We start from the raw sequence: 20949 nt of genomic DNA, 5'->3' as shown, positions 1-20949 counted from the left end.
AGTAGAATTGACGTTTTGGGCAAAAGCCCTTCATCAGGAATACAGGCAGAGTGCCTGAAGGTTGGAGAGATAAATGAGAGCTGCTGAGTGGTTCCAGAATTTTCTGGGTGTTTTCTACATTTCAGAGTGCCAGTATCCACAAAAGTTTACTTTTTTCTTATTCGTATATCTCTGTATTTCTTCCAGCTTTCCAAAGCTTTCCTCTGTCTTCCCTGCTTCCCACACAAATGCATAGAAACATAAAATATTGTTGTGGTTGCAAGTCAAACAGCCCACTGAGCCATTCTGCCATTCAACATAGCCATGACTGATCCTCCATCTCAACACCATATTCCCACTCTCTCTCCCTGTACCCCTTGACACTTTTAGCTTCTAGAAACCTGTCGACTTATTTCTTAAATATATTCAGTAAATTCACCTTCATAGCCTTCTATGGTAGAGAATTCCACAGATTCTCCAAGCTCTGGGTGAAGGAAGTTCTCACCTTAGTCTGAAATGCACTACTACGTATCTTGAGACTGTGACCTCTTGTTTTGAGGTCCTGGTCAGAGAATATCATCTCTACATCCAGTCTCTCTAGCCCTGTCAGAGTTTTACATTTCAATAAGATGCCCATTCAATCTCTAAGTCGCAGTGAATACAGACCTCGTCAATCCAATCTCTCCCCCAGGACAAACCTGCCATCCCGAGGAATCAGTCTAGTGAACCTTTGATGCACTCTCTCCAGCAGCAAGTATTTATCTTCTTATGGAAGGTGCATAAAACAAGTCACAATGCTCCAGGTGTAGTTTCAACAAAGCCCTGTATAATTGTAGTAAGACTTCTTCACTCCTGTATTCAGTCCCTCTTTTAATGAACGCCAACCTCCTAAGTGCTTGCTGCTCCCACATGCTTTCAAAGACCAGTGTACAAGGACACCTAAGTACCTTGGTACATAAACCATTTCTAATCTATCACTATTTATATAATGCTCAGCCATAGAGTCGTAGAGTCAGCATGGAAACAGACCCTTCAGTCCAACTCATCCATGCCAACCAGATATCCCAAATTATCTAGTCCCATTTGCCAGCATTTGGTCCATATCCCTCTAAGCTCTTCATTCATATACCCATCCAGATGCCTTTTAAATATTGTAATTGTACCAGCATCCACCACTTCCTCTAGCAGCTCATTCCATACACGCACACCATCTGCATGAAAAAGTTGCCCCTTAGGTCCCTTTTAAATTTTTCCCCTCTCAATTTAAACCTATGTCCTCTAGTTTGGATAAAAGACCTTGTCTATCCACCCTATCCATGCCCCTAAGATTTTATAGACCTCTATAAGGTCACCCTTCAGGCTCCGACACTCCAAGGAAAACAGCCCCAGCTGGTTCAGCCTCTTCATGTATTTCAAACCCTCCAACTCCCACAAAATCCTTGTAAATCTTTTATGAACCCGTTCAAGTTTCACAACATCCTTCCTATAGCAGGGAGACCAGAATTGCATGCTCTATTCCAAAAGTGGCCTAACCAACATCCTGTACAGTCGCAACATGACCTCCCAACTCCTGTACTCAGTGCACTGACCAATAAAGTCAAGCGTACCAACGCATTCTTCACAACTCTGTCTGCCTGTGACTCCACTTCAAGGAACTATGAACCTGCACTCGAAGGTCTCTTTGTTCAGCAACATTAACCAGGACCTTAACATTAAGTGTATTATTCTGCTCTGTTTTATCTCCTGATGTTGACAACTCCATATTTATTCATATAATAATGCACCTGCTAAAATTTTAGCCACTCACACAATCTGTCAAAATTATTCTAAAGGCTCTATGCCTCCACCTACCACTCACACTCTCACCCAGTCTTGTATAGAAACTAACCCAGAAATATCACATCCAATTCCCACATCTAAATTATTTTTATATATATTGTGAATAGCTGAGACCCAAGTGCTGATCCCTGCAGTCACATTGCACTTCTAGCCTTGCTAAAAAATGGCCAATTTGCTCTCTTTCCTGCTAACTAATTCTCAATCCACTTCTCAATCAACACTTCAACTCCCCCTCCCACCCCACCAAGGACATGCAGGTCCTTGGACTCGTCCATCGCCAGACCATGGCAACACGACGGTTGGAGGAAGAGCGCCTCATCTTCCGCCTGGGAACCCTCCAACCACAAGGGATGAACTCAGATTTCTCCAGTTTCCTCATTTCCCCTACCCCCCACCTTGTCTCAGTCAAATCCCTCGAACTCAGCACCGCCTTCCTAACCTGCAATCTTCTTCCTGACCTCTCCGCCCCCACCCCACTCCGGCCTATCACTCTCACCTTGACCTCCTTCCACCTATCGCATTCCCAACGCCCCTCCCCCAAGTCCCTCCTCCCTATCTTTTATCTTAGCCTGCTGGACACACTTTCCTCATTCCTGAAGAAGGGCTGATGCCCGAAACGTCGATTCTCCTGTTCCTTGGATGTTGCCTGACCTGCTGCGCTTTTCCAGCAACACATTTTCAATTCTCAATCCATGCCTGGGTATTACTCAGATTAGATTACTTAGTGTGGAAACAGGCCCTTCGGCCCAACAAGTCCACACCGACCCACCGAACAGCAACCCACCCAGGCCCATTCCCCTACATTTACCCCTTCACCGAACACTATGGGCAATTTAGTATGGCCAATTCACCTAACCTGCACATTTTTCAACTGTGGGAGGAAACCGGAGCACCCGGAGGAAACCCACACAGACATGGGGAGAATGTGCAAACTCCACACAGACAGTTGCCTGAGGCGGAGAATTGAACCCAGGTCTCTGGCGCTGTGGCAGCAGTGCTAAACACTATGCCACCGTGTCCCCCATATTATTCTCTCAGAAAGGATGTTAGCTAAAAAAAACTTTCTAAAAATCCAAATACACCACTGGTTCTCCCTCATCTATTCTATTAGTTATGCCCTCAGAAGATCTCCAGTGGGTTTGTAAAACATGATTTCATAAATCCACATTGACTGTGTTTAAAACAGTTGGTATTTTTTTAAGGATCCTATCCTGGTCTGTTCCAGAATGTACAGAATTTTGTAAGGTGACTACTTACACGCCCACATCCTTTAATACACTCACAACTATAACACAAGTTGAAAAAGACTGCAAAATATATTTATATCACACTTCAATGTAACAAAATATCCTAAGACACATCACAGGAGTGATCACCAGATAAAAATTGATACTGAGTCACGCAAAGAGCAAATGTGCTAGATAGAGGTGACTGGTGCAGTGGTAATGTCACTAAGCTAGTAATGCAATAGATGCAGGCTCTCTTCAACCGTACTCTCTGGCAGTGCATCCCAGATCCTGACCATACACTGAATAGATATGTTTTAGATTAGATTAGATTACTTACAGTGTGGAAACAGGCCCTTCGGCCCAACAAGTCCACACCGACCCGCCGAAGCGCAACCCACCCATACCCCTACATTTACCCCTTACTTAACACTATGGGCAATTTAGCATGGCCAATTCACCTGACTTGCACATTTTTGGACTGTGGGAGGAAACCGGAGCACCCGGAGGAAACCCACGCAGACACAGGGAGAATGTGCAAACTCCACACAGTCAGTCGCCTGAGGCGGGAATTGATCCCAGGTCTGTGGCGCTGTGAGGCAGCAGTGCTAACCACTGCTTTCATGCCACCTTCAGTTCTTGTGTTAATCACCTTTAATTGGTGTCTTCTGGATTTCAATCCTTCCACCAATTCAGGTACTTCTTTTCATCCATCCTATCCAGACCTCTACCAAATCTTCTCTCAATCTTCCCTCCTCCAGGGGGAGCAGCCAGAATTGCTCCACCTAGCCACCTAATTTGAGTTCTTCATCTCTGGAACTATTCTCAACAAACCTCTCTGCACACATTTCAAGACTTTCACAGCCTTTCAAAAAAATGTGGCAACCATAATTTCCTTCCCCCAATTCTTGAAAACTGCACCAACAATGCAACATGAAGAGGGGAAAACTGAACTTGAGACTGAGTGAGATTAAAAGGAACAAGACCCAGGAATAAAATGCACTCAAGCCAAACTATAATTGAAGTACGACACAGAGGGAAAGAGTCGAGAAGGAGAAACAACAGAGCAACTGTTGGTTTTGTCAGACCATAACAACATGAAAGCAAAGGCAGCCGAACCTTGTGTATTAAATAAGTAGAAAGTATAACAGCTTGATCATATGATGTATTTGGCTGTATTACTGCTGCTTAGTGATCAATTAACTGCAATGTAAAGGATCGAAGGATGAAGTATGGACATTACTAACTTGAGCACTAGATATTTGTAAAATGAGAAGATAGAAATAAAATCTGTGCTCCTTCCCACCAAAAGCACTTATGATGTTCATGGTTCACATAAAGTCTATGATTGTCCTAAGTTTTATTCAAATCAGTGGAGTGTCATTTCATGTGCATGGGGGAGCTGGACTGCATCTCACAGTCACATTCACAGAGAGTCACAGAGTCATACCTGAACGGAAACAGACCCTTTGGTTTAACTCATCCAGGTCAACAAGACATCCTGACCTGATCTCATCCCATTTGCCAGTTTTCAGCCTATATCCCTCTAAATCCTTCATATTCATGTACCTGTCTAGATGCCTTTTAAATGTTGTAATTTTGTAACTAAAATGCTGTAATGATTAACATAAAATGCTCATCACATGACAAAAGAGGATGAAGGCCATTTCACCCACCATAGCTGTGTTAGCCCCTTAATGCAAGCGATTTATGTTAATTGTATTCCCCTGTTCTTTCTTCCTATCCAATGGTAATTCTTCCATTTGCAGAACCTTTCCAATAATGCTTCAAATGACATTATTATTTCTGCTTAGAAAGAAAAGGTCATTCCTACTAAATTCAGTACAAAATTCAGAAGAAACATCTTCAAGCATTCCCACGGGAATAGTAATAACAAATAAACTGAGAAAAGTTTGCACTTACAAAGCACCCCACAGCCAATTAAGTACACTTTGAAGTGTAGTAACTGATCTGATATAAGTAATACAGCAGTCAATTTGATACAGCAAGTTTGCACAAATCACAGCGTGAAATGACCAGATAATCTACTGCAATGATGGGGTTGATTGAGGAACAAATATTGACTAGGATTTGGGGTAACTCCTCAGCTTGACTTCAAAACATTTTCATGTTTTTTTTAACAACTTGAAAAAGAAGAAAGGGCTTCAATTTAATGTCTCATTAGAAATAAAGCTCCTCAAACAGTGCAGCACTCTTTCAGGGCTGCATTGTAGTGTTAGCCTCTATTTTTTACTCGGGTCCTGGGATGAAAGCTTTCTGACTCAGAGGTGATGATGCTATCAACACAATCATGGCTGTTTCTCAAGTACCATGAGGTGTGAGCATCACTAGCAAGGTCAGCATTTCTTTGCCTTCTCTAATTGCCTTTCAAATGAATGGTCTGCCATTTCAAGTCAGAGAGCAGGCAAGAGTCATAGTACAGCATGGAGAAACACCTTCGGCCCATCATGAATCTGAAGTCACAAGTAGACCAGACTGGGTAAATATAGCAGATTTTCTCTCCACAAGAGGATGACTGAGCTGAATAGGTTTTGGCATAATCAGTGACAGCTGAACTTCACAATTCCAGATATACTAATTGAATTTAAATTCACTAACTATGATGATGAAATTTGAACCCTTGCCCTCAGTGTATAGCTGGCAGTCTCTGGATTTCTAGAGCTGTGCTATTGCTGTTACACCTATGTCTCACCCCCTGGACCTGAAAAAGCATGTGAGGGAATAAATGATTAGGCTGATGGGGGAATAGGGGAGTAGGGTAGAAACATTGGTGCAGCTCAATTGGCCTTTGGACTTTGCGTGATTACACTTTATTATTCATGTTTTTGACAGTGCAATTGCAAACTAACCAGTTAAAACAAAGTAACTTTCTCTAATCTGTGTAGATTTGTTGTTGAGTACTGAGAGTTTGTCATAAAGTCTGCATTAGATCATGTTAATGCTGGAGCACACGCAACACATGTCTTCATAGCATGATTCTCAACCATTTCTGCTTCAAATGGCACAACCAAATTGAAGAAAATTCTTGTCCTAATGACAGTACAATGTTGAGAGGTTGAGACACTCAAGTGAGGTGGACCCTGTCATGTCATGTTTTGAAATCTCCAGGAACCCATCCAACTCGGTTTGATAGTCAGAGTACACACTGTCAAGTAGTTATGTGAAGATAGTCATTCTTGGCTCATTTCCCTCTTAATAGAAGCATCAAGGTCACTTGAAGCACAATAACTGAAGGTGGGGGCTGGGGGTGGCGAGAAGGTAGGAGTAAATGCCACAGGAAATATGTGTGACAGTCACAGCAGGCTTTGTTCATTAATTCATGGGATATGGGTGCTGCTGGCAAGACTAGGAATTGACGTCTTTTTTTCATTGCCCTTGAAACGATGGTGGTGGTGAGCCATCGTCTTTAACCACTGCCATTCTTGGGGCGAGGAGAGGTGTGTGTGTGTGTGTGTGTGTGTGTGTGTGTGTGTGTGTGTGTGTGTGTGTGTGTGTGTGTGTGTGTGTGTGTGTGTATAGTTTCAACAGCTAACGAGGCAGAGAGGAATTGAATGGTGTTTTGGAGATGAAAGTAGGAGGTCCTAGGAAAGGAGTGTACTTGTGGACTGGGGCTGAGTGTGAAGTCAAAGATTACAGGCAACTTGGTTGAAATAACTGCACAGAGGCAGGCATCCTGTCACCAAGTCACTCTTCATTTACACGTGCACAATACATCGACTCCGACCAGTCACCTCAGACCAGTCCCTAGACTGAGGAGACCTCCTGAATCTTCTATTTATATCGGTCAGCCAGGGCTCTCTGATTAGCCCAGGTTAACACACCACAAACCTCAGTCACCCAGCTTTGTGGGTGAGGACTTGGTGGCCATGCTGGATGGAATAATGGAAAGGTGGGCCTTCTTTGTCCCCCAGGATCAGCAGTGGAGGCCAAGACACCAGACTCTTCCAACCTGATCTGATGTTGCCACCTCTGTATAGGAAGTCTCAGCTGTCTGGGAAGTGAGCAGTACTGTCCAAAGAACATCAATGTCCCTCTCCACCCCGCCCAGTATAGGTTCCACTATCTTCTCTCTGATACTTTGTATCCTATCTCTGCTACTATATCCACCTTCCAATAAGGATTATGCTTTATCACTCACTATTGTCTTCAACATAGCATCCCTACAGTCTGGAAGAACCTTCGAGTCTGCACCGACCCTTCAAAGGGCATCCCACCTAGATGCAATTCCCCAGCCTATCCCCTTAACCCCACATTTCCCATGACCAATCCACCTAACCTGTAAATCTTTGCACTGTGGGAGCAAACCAGAGCAACCAGATTGGACCCACACAGAACAAGGAGAATGTGCAAACTCCACACACTCACCCCAGGCTGGAATTGAAACCGGATTCCTGGCGCTGTGAGGCAACAGTGCTAACCACTGAGCCACTGTGCCATCCAACATCTTCTTTTATTCGTTCTCATTCACCCCTAACCCTAATGCTACCAACACTCCATGCCATTTGCGCTGCTCATTGACCCAACTGGGACACCTTTCTACCTGCACCAATAGGAACAGCTGTGCCACTCCCTTTCAACTCCTGTAATAACCGCCTCTCTCTCATTCCATATTAGGGCAAGAAGAGTCAAGGTGGCTGGTGGACTCTTTGATATTTAGCACTTCACTAATATGGTGGTGAGTCTGATGCTGACCATTCCAAGCAGCTGACTGGTCGTGTCCAAATCCCTGGATGAGTATCAAAGGCTGCGCTGGACTAACTGCATCAGGACCCACTAATGTATTCGCTTTGACCTTCCCAAGGTCTGCAGACAACTGTGACTAGCTTTCTAATTTTGTGCTCTTGTCCAAACAATAAGGCAGCACAAAAAGTACCATGAGCTTGGTGGCTATGGCTGAGGGGGCAAAGTGAAAAAAGGCAAGGCAAGCAAATGGAAGGCAAGGGATGCTGTAAATATCCAGAGGTGCTCAGAGTGAAAGCAAGTGAAGGTTCCAGAGATGTAGTCAATGAGTTGGGTGTCTGTCCCTGAGCACACGAAGTCCTTGGGGAACCAATACAATGAGGGTAACCGGTACAGCCCGAGGGGCAGCACTGAAGTACAGACACATCCTGTATGTGAATCAGAGGTGGGCCATGAGGATTCTTGGAGGCTGGCACATGTCTGATGCCAAAGTCCATGTACATGGTGTGAACATAGCTGGTGCCCATGGAACATCCCCTCAGATGTTGGTGCCCAGCATCCAAAATAGAGATTCATTAGATCCACTGGAGATGAAGTCACCAGGTACCCGTGCAGAGTTCCAAATCTCAAATTCTCAACATCCAGCTCTTTTGATGGTGTTTAGTAAAATAAGAAGATTACTGTTAATATGGTGTTACAAACTTATTGTCCCTTCATTGGTAACTCACACTACCTACTGGGAAACTCCTCACTGGCAAAAATATAGAAAGAGTGAGATTCTCCCTACATTGAGATGATCCTTGTCCAATTCTGCCACAAATCTCACTATGTTGCTCAGACCCATTTAAGATTTTGCCCTGTCACTCTGGATATTGACCTGCTCACATATATACACATTGTACTCACTCGGCTAAACAGAGGAATCCCCATCGTGTGAGGATACAATATTACTGAGCCCTGTTGCTACACCTTAATGGCTGGGCCTCTGTTGCTGGTTGGGGCTCCTAGAGTCACTAACACTGGGTCTCTGTGGCTGCTGGCCCTGGTTCTGAGGGAACATTATCAGTGGTCACATGATGCAGGCACAGGGAGGCCGAGGATCGAGGTAGGGCCGGGCTGTCACTCCCTCCCTCAGCCTGTGAGAGTAGTAGTAGCAGCGGCTCTGGGTTCAGTGCAAGTGGCCCCAGGGGCAAGGGTGGCTGAGAATCCAGAAACTGCGGTGCTCGTCTTCAGCCTTGTCAGGCCTTTGAGATTCCAAGCGTTATTTATTTGGTGATTCAGCATAGCAAATGTAATGGAGATGGAGAAAGTCTTATATGAATATTGGCATGTGATGTGTTACTGTTTGTGAGTTATACCATTAATACAAGCAGTACAGCTGGACCTGGGCAGAAAAGTGTACTGACCACACTTGTGGTGGTTCTAACACAGCCTGCTGTAACATGTACAAGTCTAGAGGCATAATGGGAGGCTAGCCTGCTTCTAAGCCAAAAAGTTCATGTCCTATTCAGAATAAGATGGCCAAGGAGAGATGCGTCCATAATGCAGCGAAGCAGGTCAGGGATCAACTTGTAAATACTTACAGCCGCGGCAAGTGATAAGAGGAGAGAAGATTCCTGGTCAGCTGTGTGGTGGAATGAAATTAGACACGATCATACAGGCAAGGGAAAGAGTGCAAGTTATCAGTGCAGCTCAGGTTCTCAAGCTGATGGGAATCAGGGTGGTGCTGGCAGTAAGATGGTTGATCCCACTCCTGACTGGATGGATCTGTGACCTGCCTCAACGGCTGACCCATGATTGAGATTGTTTTGCTGTGGGTCAGATCTGCTTTTGTTTGTGGAGCTGGAGAAGACAACATGTACTTTAAAAATAAAGTGACCGCTTCCTTTCTCTTTGCGATCGATGAAGGATCACATTGTTTCTATTATGTATCTTGCTGTCTCTTCATTAATGCCAGATATAATTGTGGCTTTTGCAATTCAGGGCTGACCTTGCAAGTGAGTTTTAACTGTGTTTTCCACACCTGAAAGCCAGACAAATTTGACAGTATGTCCAGAGCAAGAAGCAGAATGCTTTTAAGTAGCTTTAATGGCCATTCATCTACACGTTTCCCCAAGTCTTTGAGAGGCAGCAGGGCAACATTAAGTTAGTCCTTAAGCTTTACTTGTCAAAACAGCTCATTAAGCAGCAGGTTCACAAGCCAGTACATGGCATTATTACAATATGTATAATTACAGGGATAGTGGTAGGCTCATGATATCATTTCCTCCAACGAGAAAAAGAAATGACTCACCATCTCCGCTGAACTAAATTAGAATTAACTTTCATATATTATTTTTATTCTTACCAGCAATAGAAGGAATAGGCAAGCTGACAAGTTTTGTAAGCCACAAGCTCTCGAGATTGTGGATAGCCTGTTGACTATATGCGTGTCACAGAGAAACTCAAAATATTTTTAAAGGAAAGGCGATGGAAATCGGGCTGCAGAGGGCGATAGTGATTGGAGGTCTACCAGTCTGTTCCTGGGAATGCATCCTACCCACATAAGGGGGTAGAAAGTAGCTAACGACCTCTCAAGCTAATGGCCACTAAAGTGCTATAGGACAAGCTATAAAAATGAGAGTTGGATTTGTTTCCCAACTCGTAGCTGAGAGGAGAGAACCCGAGGTCCTTATCCATAAAATCCAGCATTACCACTCTATAACTCATGGCCAGAAGTTTTCTTTGTCTATTTATGAACCAATGGTATTTTATGCTTATCAAGAGCATTCAATGCAGGGAGATTAGATTACTTACAGTGTGGAAACAGGCCCTTCGGCCCAACAAGTCCACACCAGCCCGCTGAAACGCAACCCACCCAGACCCATTCCCCTACACCTAACACTACAGGCAATTTAGCATGGCCAATTCACCTAACCTGCACATTTTTGAATTGTGGGAGGAAACCGAAGCAAACCCACGCAGACACAGGGAGAATGTGCAAACTCCACACAGACAGTCGCCTGAGGCAGGAATTGAACCAGGTCTCTGGCGCTGTGAGGCAGCAGTGCTAAGCATTGTGCCACCGTGCCGCCCAAGTAGGTACAGTGAATCATAGAATCCCTACAGTGTGGAAACAGGACCTTTGGCCCAACAGGTCAAACATGACCCTCCAAAGAGATCCCACTCAAACCTATTCCCCAGAACCCTAAATTTACCCCTGACTAATGCACCTAACCTATACATCCCTAAACACTCTGGGAAAAATTAGCATGGTCAATTCACCTAACCTGCACATCTTTGGATTTTGTGAGGAAACCAGAGCATCCGGAATGAACCCACACAGACACAAGGAGAATGTCCAAACTCCACACTGACAGTCACCTGAGGCTGGAATCGAACCCAGGTCCTTGGCACTGTAAGGCAGCAGAGCTGATACCAGCCATCCAATGTCAGCTCACAAATAGAACCTCATCAACCCATTACTGTGCTGCCATTACCTCATTGTAGTCACAACAGCAGAAGACTTCAGAGGTTTTCTGTGACATTTCCCTTTCCTTTAACAGGTATTCTCTCTGAGTCAGATTGTCAATTTACTCACAAATTATCAACAGCTTTGTAGATGGCAACCTGCAAGCAGCCAATAGAATCCTGGTCATGGTTTAATTTAGTTTTGAAGCTTCAGAACCAGTCAAGAGAAAAGAAAACGGTATTGCATTATCTGATCTAGTTTGAACCTTCAGTTCAGTGGTAAAAGAATGGACATTAACCACGAGTAAGCTGAGAGCACTCACAATATGTACGGGCAATGACAAATCCAAAGTCTTGACTATCGAATCTTGAAAGAGGCCATTCATCCATCATGCCTTTCCTGGCTCTTTGAACAATCAATTCAATTAGTCCCACTCCCTTTGCATGCTTCTCTTCTTTCTTTTCAAATATTTATCAAATTTTTCTTTAATATTATTTCACTGCCCTTTTATACAAAGAGTTACAAGTACTAACATTTTACTGTGGAAAAATTACATCTCTTCTCTGGTTTTGACAATTAACTTAAAACCCTTTCCTTGGATTAATTGATTCACCTGCAGCGATCAAAGTTGTCATAGTTATGAGCATCTCAATTAAATCTCCTCTGAATTTTCCCTGCACAAATGAAAAGAATTTCACTTTCCTTAATCTTACAAAATAACTGAAGCCCCACCCGCACCTGCTGCCCTTGGTCTTCCACATGGTCATACTTGTGGGTTTGGAAGGTACAATCTAAGGAAGCTTGGTAAATTTCTGCAGTGCATCTTGTAGATGGTACATATTGCTGCTACTGCGCATCAATGGTGGAAGTAGTAGATGTATGTGCCTGTGGTGTCAATCAATGAGCAACTTTGTCCTGTTGCTGTCAAGCTTCTTGAGTTTTGATAAAGCTGCAGTCATAGAGTCATAGAGATGTACAGCATGAAAACAGACCCTTGGGTACAACCCATCCATGCTGACCAGATATCCCAACCCAATCTAGTCCCACCTGCCAGCACCTGGCCCATATCCCTCCAAATCCTTCCGATTCATATACCCAACCAAATGCCTCTTAAATGTTGCAATTGTACCAGCCTCCACCACATCCTCTGGCAGTTCATTCCACACACATACCATCTAGTTCTAGACTCCCCAACCCCAGGGAAAAGACTTTGCCTATTTATCCTATCCATGCTCCTCAATTTTGTAAACCTCTATAAGGTCACCCCTCAGCCTCCAACGCTCCAGGTGAAACAGCCCCAGCCTGTTCAGCCTCTCCCTGTAACTCAAATCCTCCAACTTATCTGATTCTGTGCTGTGAACCTCGCCCAAACAGGATCCTCCAAGATTAGTTGTGAAATTTACTGTTTGTTAATTTTCCCAGATGCACTTCAATGTCCAGCGATACGTGAATTCAAAACAGCAAAGGCAGTAACTGTGCAGGTTCTCTCTCTCTCTCTCTCTCTCTGCTGCAATGACCTCACCATGTGCTTCCTTTGTCTGTTCTTCTCCCTTTTAAAACTGCTGTTGTTTTGACTTTTTTTTTCCAAAGTTCCAAAACAATGCAACAGCACAGTCTTCCAGACAAATGGAGAGTATTCCAGCACACTCCTGACCTGTGCCTATTGGATGGTGGACAAGTTTAAGGAGTCAAGAAGTGAGTTACTTACTGCAGGAACCCTAGCTTCTGGCATGCTCTCACACAAGCAGAATTGTTGTAGCTAATCCAGTTCAGTTTCTAGTCAATGGTAACCTCCAGGATGTTGAGAGTGGGGGATTCAGCGGTGGTAATGTCATTGACTGTCAAGGGGAAATGGTTAGATTTTCTCTTGTTGGAGATGGTCATTACCTGTGTAGTGTGAATGTTACTTGCCAGTTATCAGCCCACACCTGGATATTCCACAGTTCCTAGTGCATTTAGACAGTATCTAAGGATTGATGAATGGTGCTGAACATTGTGAAATCATCAGCAAAATACCCATTTCGGATTTTAAAATGGGAGATGATCATTGATGAAGTAGCTGAAGATAGACAGGGACAATATCGGAGTACCCCAAGGAATACCTGCAGTAATGTCCTGCAGTTGAGAAGACTGATCTTCATTGGTCAGAATATTGAGCATAAGAGTTGGGAAATCATGTTTCAACTGTACAGGACATTGGTGAGATCACTTTTGGCGTACTGTGTATAGTTCTGGTCGCCCTGCTATAGGAAGGGTATTGCTAAATTGGAAAGGGTGCAGAAAACATTTTCAGGATGTTACCGTGACTGGAGGATTTGAGTTATAAGGAGAGGCTGGAGAGGCTAGGACCTTTTTCCCTTGAGTATAGGAGGTTGAGAGGTGACCTTATAGAGGTTTATTAAACTATAAGGGGCATAGATAACGGAAATAGCAAAGGTCTTTTCCATTGGGTAGGGGAGTTTAAAAATAGAGGGCATAATTTTAAGGTGAGAGGGGAAAGATTTAAAAGGGACCTGAGGGGCAACTTTTTCACACGGAGGGTGGCTCGTATTTGGAATGAGCTGTCAGAGGAAGTGATTGTTGCAGGTACAGTTACAACATTTAAAAGACATTTGGACAGGAACAGGAGTCGGCAAGGTTAACAGGATTATGGTGCAAAGACAGGCAAATAGAATGAGTTTAGTTTGGGAAACCAGGTCAACATGGATGAGTTGGACTGAAGTGTCTATTTCTGTGGCGTATGACTCCATGACTTCCAATAACACATCCATCTTCCTTTATGTCAGGTACAATTTCAACCAGTGGAGAGTTTTCCCCTGAACCCCATTGACTCTAGTTTTGGTGCTTCAAGGCCAAAATTAGTCAAATGCAGCCTTGATGCAAGGTCAGTAACTTTTATCTCTCGAATTCAACTCTTTTGTGCAGTTTGAGACAAGGCGCTGAGTGGTCCTGACCATAAACAAACTAACCCTCAGTGAATAGGTTAATCCTATGCAAGTATTGCTTGATAGCACTGTTGATGACCCCTTCCAACAATTTACTGATGATCAACAATGGACTAATAAGGCAATACTTGGTCAGGTAGGAGATGTCTAGCTTTGTTTTGTGGGGAGAATATGCCTAAGCAATTTTGGAATAATTCCTGAGTTCGGGTAAAGCTATCACTCGAACAATACAAGTCTTCACATACTGAGAATGCTTGTCAGAATTTGAAGTCCTCTAATAGATTTGTGGTGTATGCAATTTCTTATCCAGTAAAGATACCAATGACAAACCCAGGGTCACAATTCCTACATATGCCTGAATTTCAAGATGGATACATCCAGCTTACAAATCTCGGCTTTGGAGGCACTCATCATGAAAATATCCAATTGTGCAGATATTGATTTTACAGGTTCTGGCATCAAGTCGAAAGACATTCTCAATTGCACTAAGGTATCTCCCACCTTCGTCTGGCTCAATAGCAATCATTGACTTGTATCAAACAGGTGATATTAATTCATGTCAGTTTTACACTCCCACCAAAGTCAAAACTACAGCCATGATGCGATTGAATAATGTCAGGCTTGTAGGAAACATAGCCAAAGTAACAAGTCTGGGATATAATTACCACTCCTCCTCCAGCTGAGTGCAGTAGCACTGACATTCCTTCTCGGAGGTTTGCCACTTCAAACAGCATCATGTAGGCAGTCACAAAGTTCATGGGGAAAGCAGCTGCTTCTGCAAAGCTCATCTCATCTGGGATCTTGTACACGAACTCCATCGGTGTGCAGACCACTTCACCCCAGGCACTGTAATTGACAAACGCCATGACTCTGTCTCCGATCTGAAAACAGGTGAGAAAGAAGATAAACCAAGCAGCACAGACGAGATGGCAGCAATGACATTAGCTTAACGCAAAACTACTGTGATATCAGGGAGAAACTAAGATTGAATTGGAGACAGGTATTTACCACAATTCACGTAGCACAAGAACAATGAGAAAAATAATGCCATGGAAGTGGGATCAGCTCACAGGTGCAATTGTAATAATTCTTTGGTCTAAAGAGAAGTAGGCAAAATAATATGCATGCTCTGAATATTTCAACGTATTCTCAATTTGAAAATTTTTCATTTATATTGGAAAATTGCACACAACACTCTTCTCTTTAAGAAATGCTGTGGAGGTGCTGGTGTTGGACTGAGGTGGCAATAGACACCATGTTATAGTTCAACAGGTCTATTTGAAACCACAAGCTTTTGGAGCACTTCAGGTGAAGTGGTAGGAAATGCACAGGCACAGAATTTATACACGGAGAGACTATTGCAAGATAATTCCAGATAAGAAAGACAACATAGAAAAACTAGGAAATTATGAAGCAATCAGCCTTACATGAGTAAAAAAGTGGATAATTGATTCAAACTTGAATATAGACAGGTAAGAAGTAGTCTGTACTAATAGGAAGAAGTTGAGGACTGCAGATGCTGGAGATCAGAGCTTAAAAATGTGTTGCTGGAAAAGCGCAGCAGGTCAGGCAGCATCAAAGGAGAAGGAGAATCGACGTTTCGGGCAATGTACTGATAGGAAGAAAAACTCTTCGAGTGGAAAAATCAATGTTAAGAAAGGTACATGAACAGAGGAATCTGAGGTACACATATACAAATCCCAAAGAGAGGCATCACAAATTAAAAAGGGCATAAAATGAGGAAGCAAAGCACCTGGAATTACTTTGCTAGGGATGGAATTACAAAGCAAAGGAATTATGTTGAACTTGCACAAAATCTTGGTAAAACTTTATTTGAACTATACTAGGTTCTGTTATAATGCACATTTCTTCAACGTGAATTGGCTACAAAACGATTGAAAACTTTAGACCATTATTTGTAGAATGCAAACTTTCCTTACACTATAACCTGATTCAGGTCTCATTGCTTTAAATGATGCTGCTAGTACATGATTTTCTTACAAGGTGAGATTGCATGGAAACAGAACTATCACATTATATCAGAACAGACTGTAACCCAACCAGTTGAGGGCATGGTAGCTCAGTGGTTAGCACTGCTGCCTCACAGCACCAAGGACCCAGGTTCAATCCCTGCCTTCAGTGACTGTCTGTGTGGTGTTTGCATATTTCAATTATGTCTATTTGGGTTTCCTCCCACAATCCAAAGACGTGCAGGGCCAGGTAAATTGGCCATGCTAAATGGCCCATAGTGTTGGGTGCATTAGTTAGGGGTAAATATAGGGTACAGGAATGAGTCTGGGTGGGTTGCTTTTTGGAGGGTCGGTGTGGACTTGTTGGGCTGAAGGGCCTGTTTCAATACTATAGGGAATCTAATCAGTCCTGATTGATTATTATAAAAAGGATTTAAAAGCTTGAGACAAGAAAAGACCAAGATGCGACCTCAGGGAGTTTTTTTTTAAATGACAACGCAATGGTTTGATTGGAATGATGAGATGGTGCTCGCTCACAGGCATTACCATAACTACTGGCCCACAGATAAAAAAAGTCACTGATAAATCCAATGGGAATTCAGGCAAAGTTGTTTATTTTACACAAAGAATGTGGAGCTCACTTTGGAGCAGCTGAGCTGTGAATAAGGTAGATGTATTTAAGAAGCTAGTTGAGCAGACACAAGATAAAAATTTCAAAGTTACATGAAGGATGGTGGGAGGAGACTCATCTAGAGCATAAACATCAATGTGAACCTGTTGGGTTGAATGGTCTGTTTCTGTGCCATAAGTCGCCTGTCATTCTGGCCTCTTATCACTCTTCGTTATTATTTTAATACTTAATACTACTTTTATCTTCATGCTCAATTGAGAGTCGGGGCACATACTTTTTTTGTTGATTAGGTCCTGAACTCTGGCTTGTCCTCCCTCAACCTCTTCATCTCTTTCTCTTTCTTTAAGATACAGCTAACCTTTAGTCAATGATCTTCCTATATACTATGTTTTTTAAAATCAGTTGTGGGATGAGGACGTCACTGGCAAGGCAGCTTTTATTGTCCATTCCTAATTACCCAGAGGGCAGTTAACAGTCAACCACATTGTTGTGGGTCTGGAGTCACATGTAGGCCAGACCAGGTAAAGGATAGCAGTTTCCTTCCCTGAGGGATGTTAGCGAACCAGATGGGTTATTCCTGACAATCAGCAATGGCTTCATGGTCATCAGAACTCTTATTTCCAGATTCTTATTAAATTCAAATTCTACCATCTACCATTGCAGGATTCAAAACCAAGTCCCCAGAACATTATCTAGATTAACAATCCAGCGATAATACCATCAGGCCATTGCCTCCCCCACTGTACCAGGATAGTTATAGAGTCATAGAGTCATAGAGATGTACAGCATGGAAACTGACCCTTCGGTCCAACCCGTCCATGCCGACCAGATATCCCAATCCAATCTAGTCCCACCTGCCAGCACCTGGCCCATATCCCTCCAAACCCTTCCTATTCTTATACCCATCCAAATGCCTCTTAAATGTTGCAATTATACCAGCCTTCACCACTTCCTCTGGCAGCTCATTCCATACACGGACCACCCTCTACGTGAAAAAGTTGCCCCTTAGGTCTCTTTTATATCTTTCCCCTCTCACCATAAATCTATGCCCTCTAGTTCTGGACTCCCTGACGCCAGGGAAAAGACTTCGTCTATTTATCCTATCCATGCCCCTCATAACTTTGTAAACCTCTATAAGATCACCCCTCAGCCTCCAACTCTCCAGGGAAAACAGCCCCAGCCTGTTCGGCCTCTACCTATAGCTCAAATCTTCCAACCCTGGCAACATCCTTGCAAATCTTTTCTGAACACTTTCTGATAGGAAGGAGACCAGAATTGCACGCAACATTCCAACAGTGGCCTAACCAATGTCCTGTACAGCCAGTTGCCCTGTCAGTGTAAAGGATGGTTGGAAGGAGTGAGTCCAGCCCCATTTCAGCCCATGTCCTACAACCACTCAATAGCCAACAATCTGGGGCTAGGTGGGGGCATGTTTGGGCCCCAAGGGGGTGCCAGTTTGCCCAGGAAGTGATGACGGGCTTGAGACATGACATGGGTCTCTCCTGCCATTGTGTAAATTCAAGTGGCAGCTGGCATGAGCCCTTAAGGGATAAGCCAGTGTCTTCTGGACCTCAATTGGATCACAGGCTGGCATGCCTCTGAATGGCACCTCCAGCTCCTGTTAAAACTGTAGTCAGGGAAGGGGCAGGAGCAGGCAGGTGGATGGTGGGCATTACACCCACCTGCCAGCCCAACACCTCCAAGGAGATGAAGGCGGGAGGGAAACCATAACATCCAAACCTTATGCATCCTCCTATGACGTAGAATCAATTATTCCACTCTTTGTCAACGACTTCTCAATGTTTTACTAGATCATAGGAAGTGTCTAAATGAAAGCTGTTTTCTTGTAATTTGCTCCCCAGGCAATGACTTGCATGTTGGGCTACATTCTTCATGCAAATATTTAGATGGATTTGCTGCTATATTCAAGTGTGCAGCTGTGTTTTAGTAAAACATGACAGTCTGAGAAAATGGCTCGACAACTGGGATCTGTAATGATTTTCTGAGTGCAGTTAATTTTATTTTAACAAGATCAGTTAAAATAGATAGTGGGTGGTCAAAACCAGCTATTGCTTTCCAATCAAGCAGCCTAGGTCAGGTGAAAGGAACAGTGGACTAAGGTCGGATGGTGAAGAGAGGAGTTAGAGCTAGTGTGGAAGGAAGGTGATAGAGAATGACCTGAGTAAAGGGGCTCTGAGTGGGGCAGGATAAAGTACTTCAGGAGGGTCGAGAAGGACTTCTTGAAGGTAGGTTGGGAAAATGTATTAGTGAGGTGAGTATAAGGACTAAATAAATACCAAAAGAACTGCGGATGCTGTAAATCAAAGATGAAAAATAGAAATTGCTGGAAAAATTCAGCAGATCTGGCAGCATCTGTGGAGAGAAATCAGAGTTACTGTTTTGGGTTGAGTTGATCACTGGACCCGAAACATTAACTCTGATTTCTCTCCCCAGATGCTACCAAACCTGCTGAGCTTTTCCAACAAATTCTATTTTTGTTTCTGAGTACAGTTTAAGGACTGATGTTTACAACTGTCTGCAAGAGTTTTAATCATTCCAAATGTAGTGTTGGAAAAGAAAGTTTAAAAAATATTGAAGGCGCCCTGTTCTTTGTTTAAGTTTCATTATAATCAGTAAAGACCCATCTGGTGGATTCATCTTTTTACAAATACAACTGAACTCTGACCTTACGAAAATTATAGGTTGTGACTATAATACTTGGCAAGAGTTGCCAAACTGTTTTGTACTGAGGAACTCTTAAATGCTCAAACTGTAAATTTGGCCCAATTTTCTCACAACACAAAAGTTGCCATTTATTAAGTTGCATAATAGCCAACATCTGAGGACGTAGATCAAAAGGCAATGGTGTGTTAGCAGCATGATAATAAGGATAGCTCACTTTCAACCATGATCTCATTGAATAACGGAGTAGGCTTAATAGATAGGCGAACTCACAGAGCTGTTAGGGAGCAAAGTAGAAGGCTTTAATCTAGCAACAGTGAAAGAATGGCAGGGTGTATATTCCATGGAGTAGACTGTGTAGATCATGGTGCTCCCACTTATCCACTTCCCTTGTCCTTTAAGATTGCAGAGTTTGCAGGTTTGATAGGAGCCTTGGTGAGTTGCCACAGTGAATCTTATAGATGGTACTCATTGCTGTGACTGTGCTTCAGCGGTGAGGTTCTGAATGTTTAAGGTGGTAGATGGGGTGCCAAACAAAGAGTTGCTGTGCCCCTGCTACTAGGCTCACTGCGACAATTAACCAATTCAACTTTGACAGCTTCTTCCAAATCCATGACCCCCTATTCCCTGGACAAGTACACCACCACCCAGTAAGTTACTCTTTCAGACACAAACAACCCAACTTGGAATTGTATCACTGTTCCTTCACTGTCAGTGGGTCATAGTCCTGGAACTTCCTCCCTTATAATGCTATATCCCTATCCCTCCACAGACTGCAATGATTCAAGGAGTTAGCTCACTAGCACCTTCTCAAGGGCAACTAAGAATGAGCAATAAATGCAATCTAGACAGTACTGTCCACTTCCCAGGAGAAAATATTTTTAAAAATGTTAAGATCTTAGGATTTAAGATTTTAACATCTTTTAATGCTTTAAGAAAGAGTAAGAAATAGTATGGTAAATTTTGACGAGGTAAGGAAAAAGATAAAGGAAGAGTACATGGAAGTTTATGAGGAACAGAGGTAAAGACAAGGGACACAGTAATATTGATGCAAAAAAATTGACAATACCAACCTCAAAGCCTTTTGTGTTGTCACCCAAGCCTTCCACAATGCCAGAGCACTCAAAGCCAGGAACCAATGGTGTCTTTGGTGGGTTTTCAATATTGCCCTGTCGAACCATCAAGTCAATGAAATTCAAGCCACTGAAAAGAAAAATGATCAAGTTAGAAGAATAGTAATTGACCAAATGCAAACATCCTATAGACTATGAAGGAATAGACAGTTGCATGTATACATTTACTAATGCAGCTAAGTTTGATGGCACAGTAGATAGTGTAGATATGACAAAATAATGGGACATTGAAAGATGAAGTGAATGGGGGTGCTGTGTAAAATGAAGTTCAGTGTATGAATGTGTAATGTCAATCTCTTTACAACTCAGTAGATCAGGCTAGTTTGTAAAAGATGGGAATCTAAGAACTGGAGATGAGCACAGAGATGTGGGGATATAAATAAATACATCAC

General features: G+C 43.1%; 1 protein-coding gene across 1 annotated transcript in view; it reads right to left on the bottom strand.

The window, feature by feature from the left end:
* The window catches only part of vat1l (vesicle amine transport 1-like), a 200269-nt gene that overhangs the window by 153076 nt on the left and 26244 nt on the right, over window positions 1-20949 (bottom strand). The window contains exons 2-3 of the mRNA XM_072595859.1: window positions 20498-20627; window positions 14807-15022 (exon numbers count right to left, since the gene is read on the bottom strand). Coding sequence (XP_072451960.1) covers window positions 14807-15022; window positions 20498-20627 — 346 coding nt within the window. The remainder of the gene's footprint in view (window positions 1-14806; window positions 15023-20497; window positions 20628-20949) is intronic.

Source organism: Chiloscyllium punctatum, chromosome 26, assembly GCF_047496795.1.
Source record: "Chiloscyllium punctatum isolate Juve2018m chromosome 26, sChiPun1.3, whole genome shotgun sequence".
Classification (NCBI taxonomy): domain Eukaryota; kingdom Metazoa; phylum Chordata; class Chondrichthyes; order Orectolobiformes; family Hemiscylliidae; genus Chiloscyllium; species Chiloscyllium punctatum.
The sequence above is the reverse complement of the archived record's forward strand: the minus strand, read 5'-3'. Positions and strand labels throughout refer to the sequence as shown.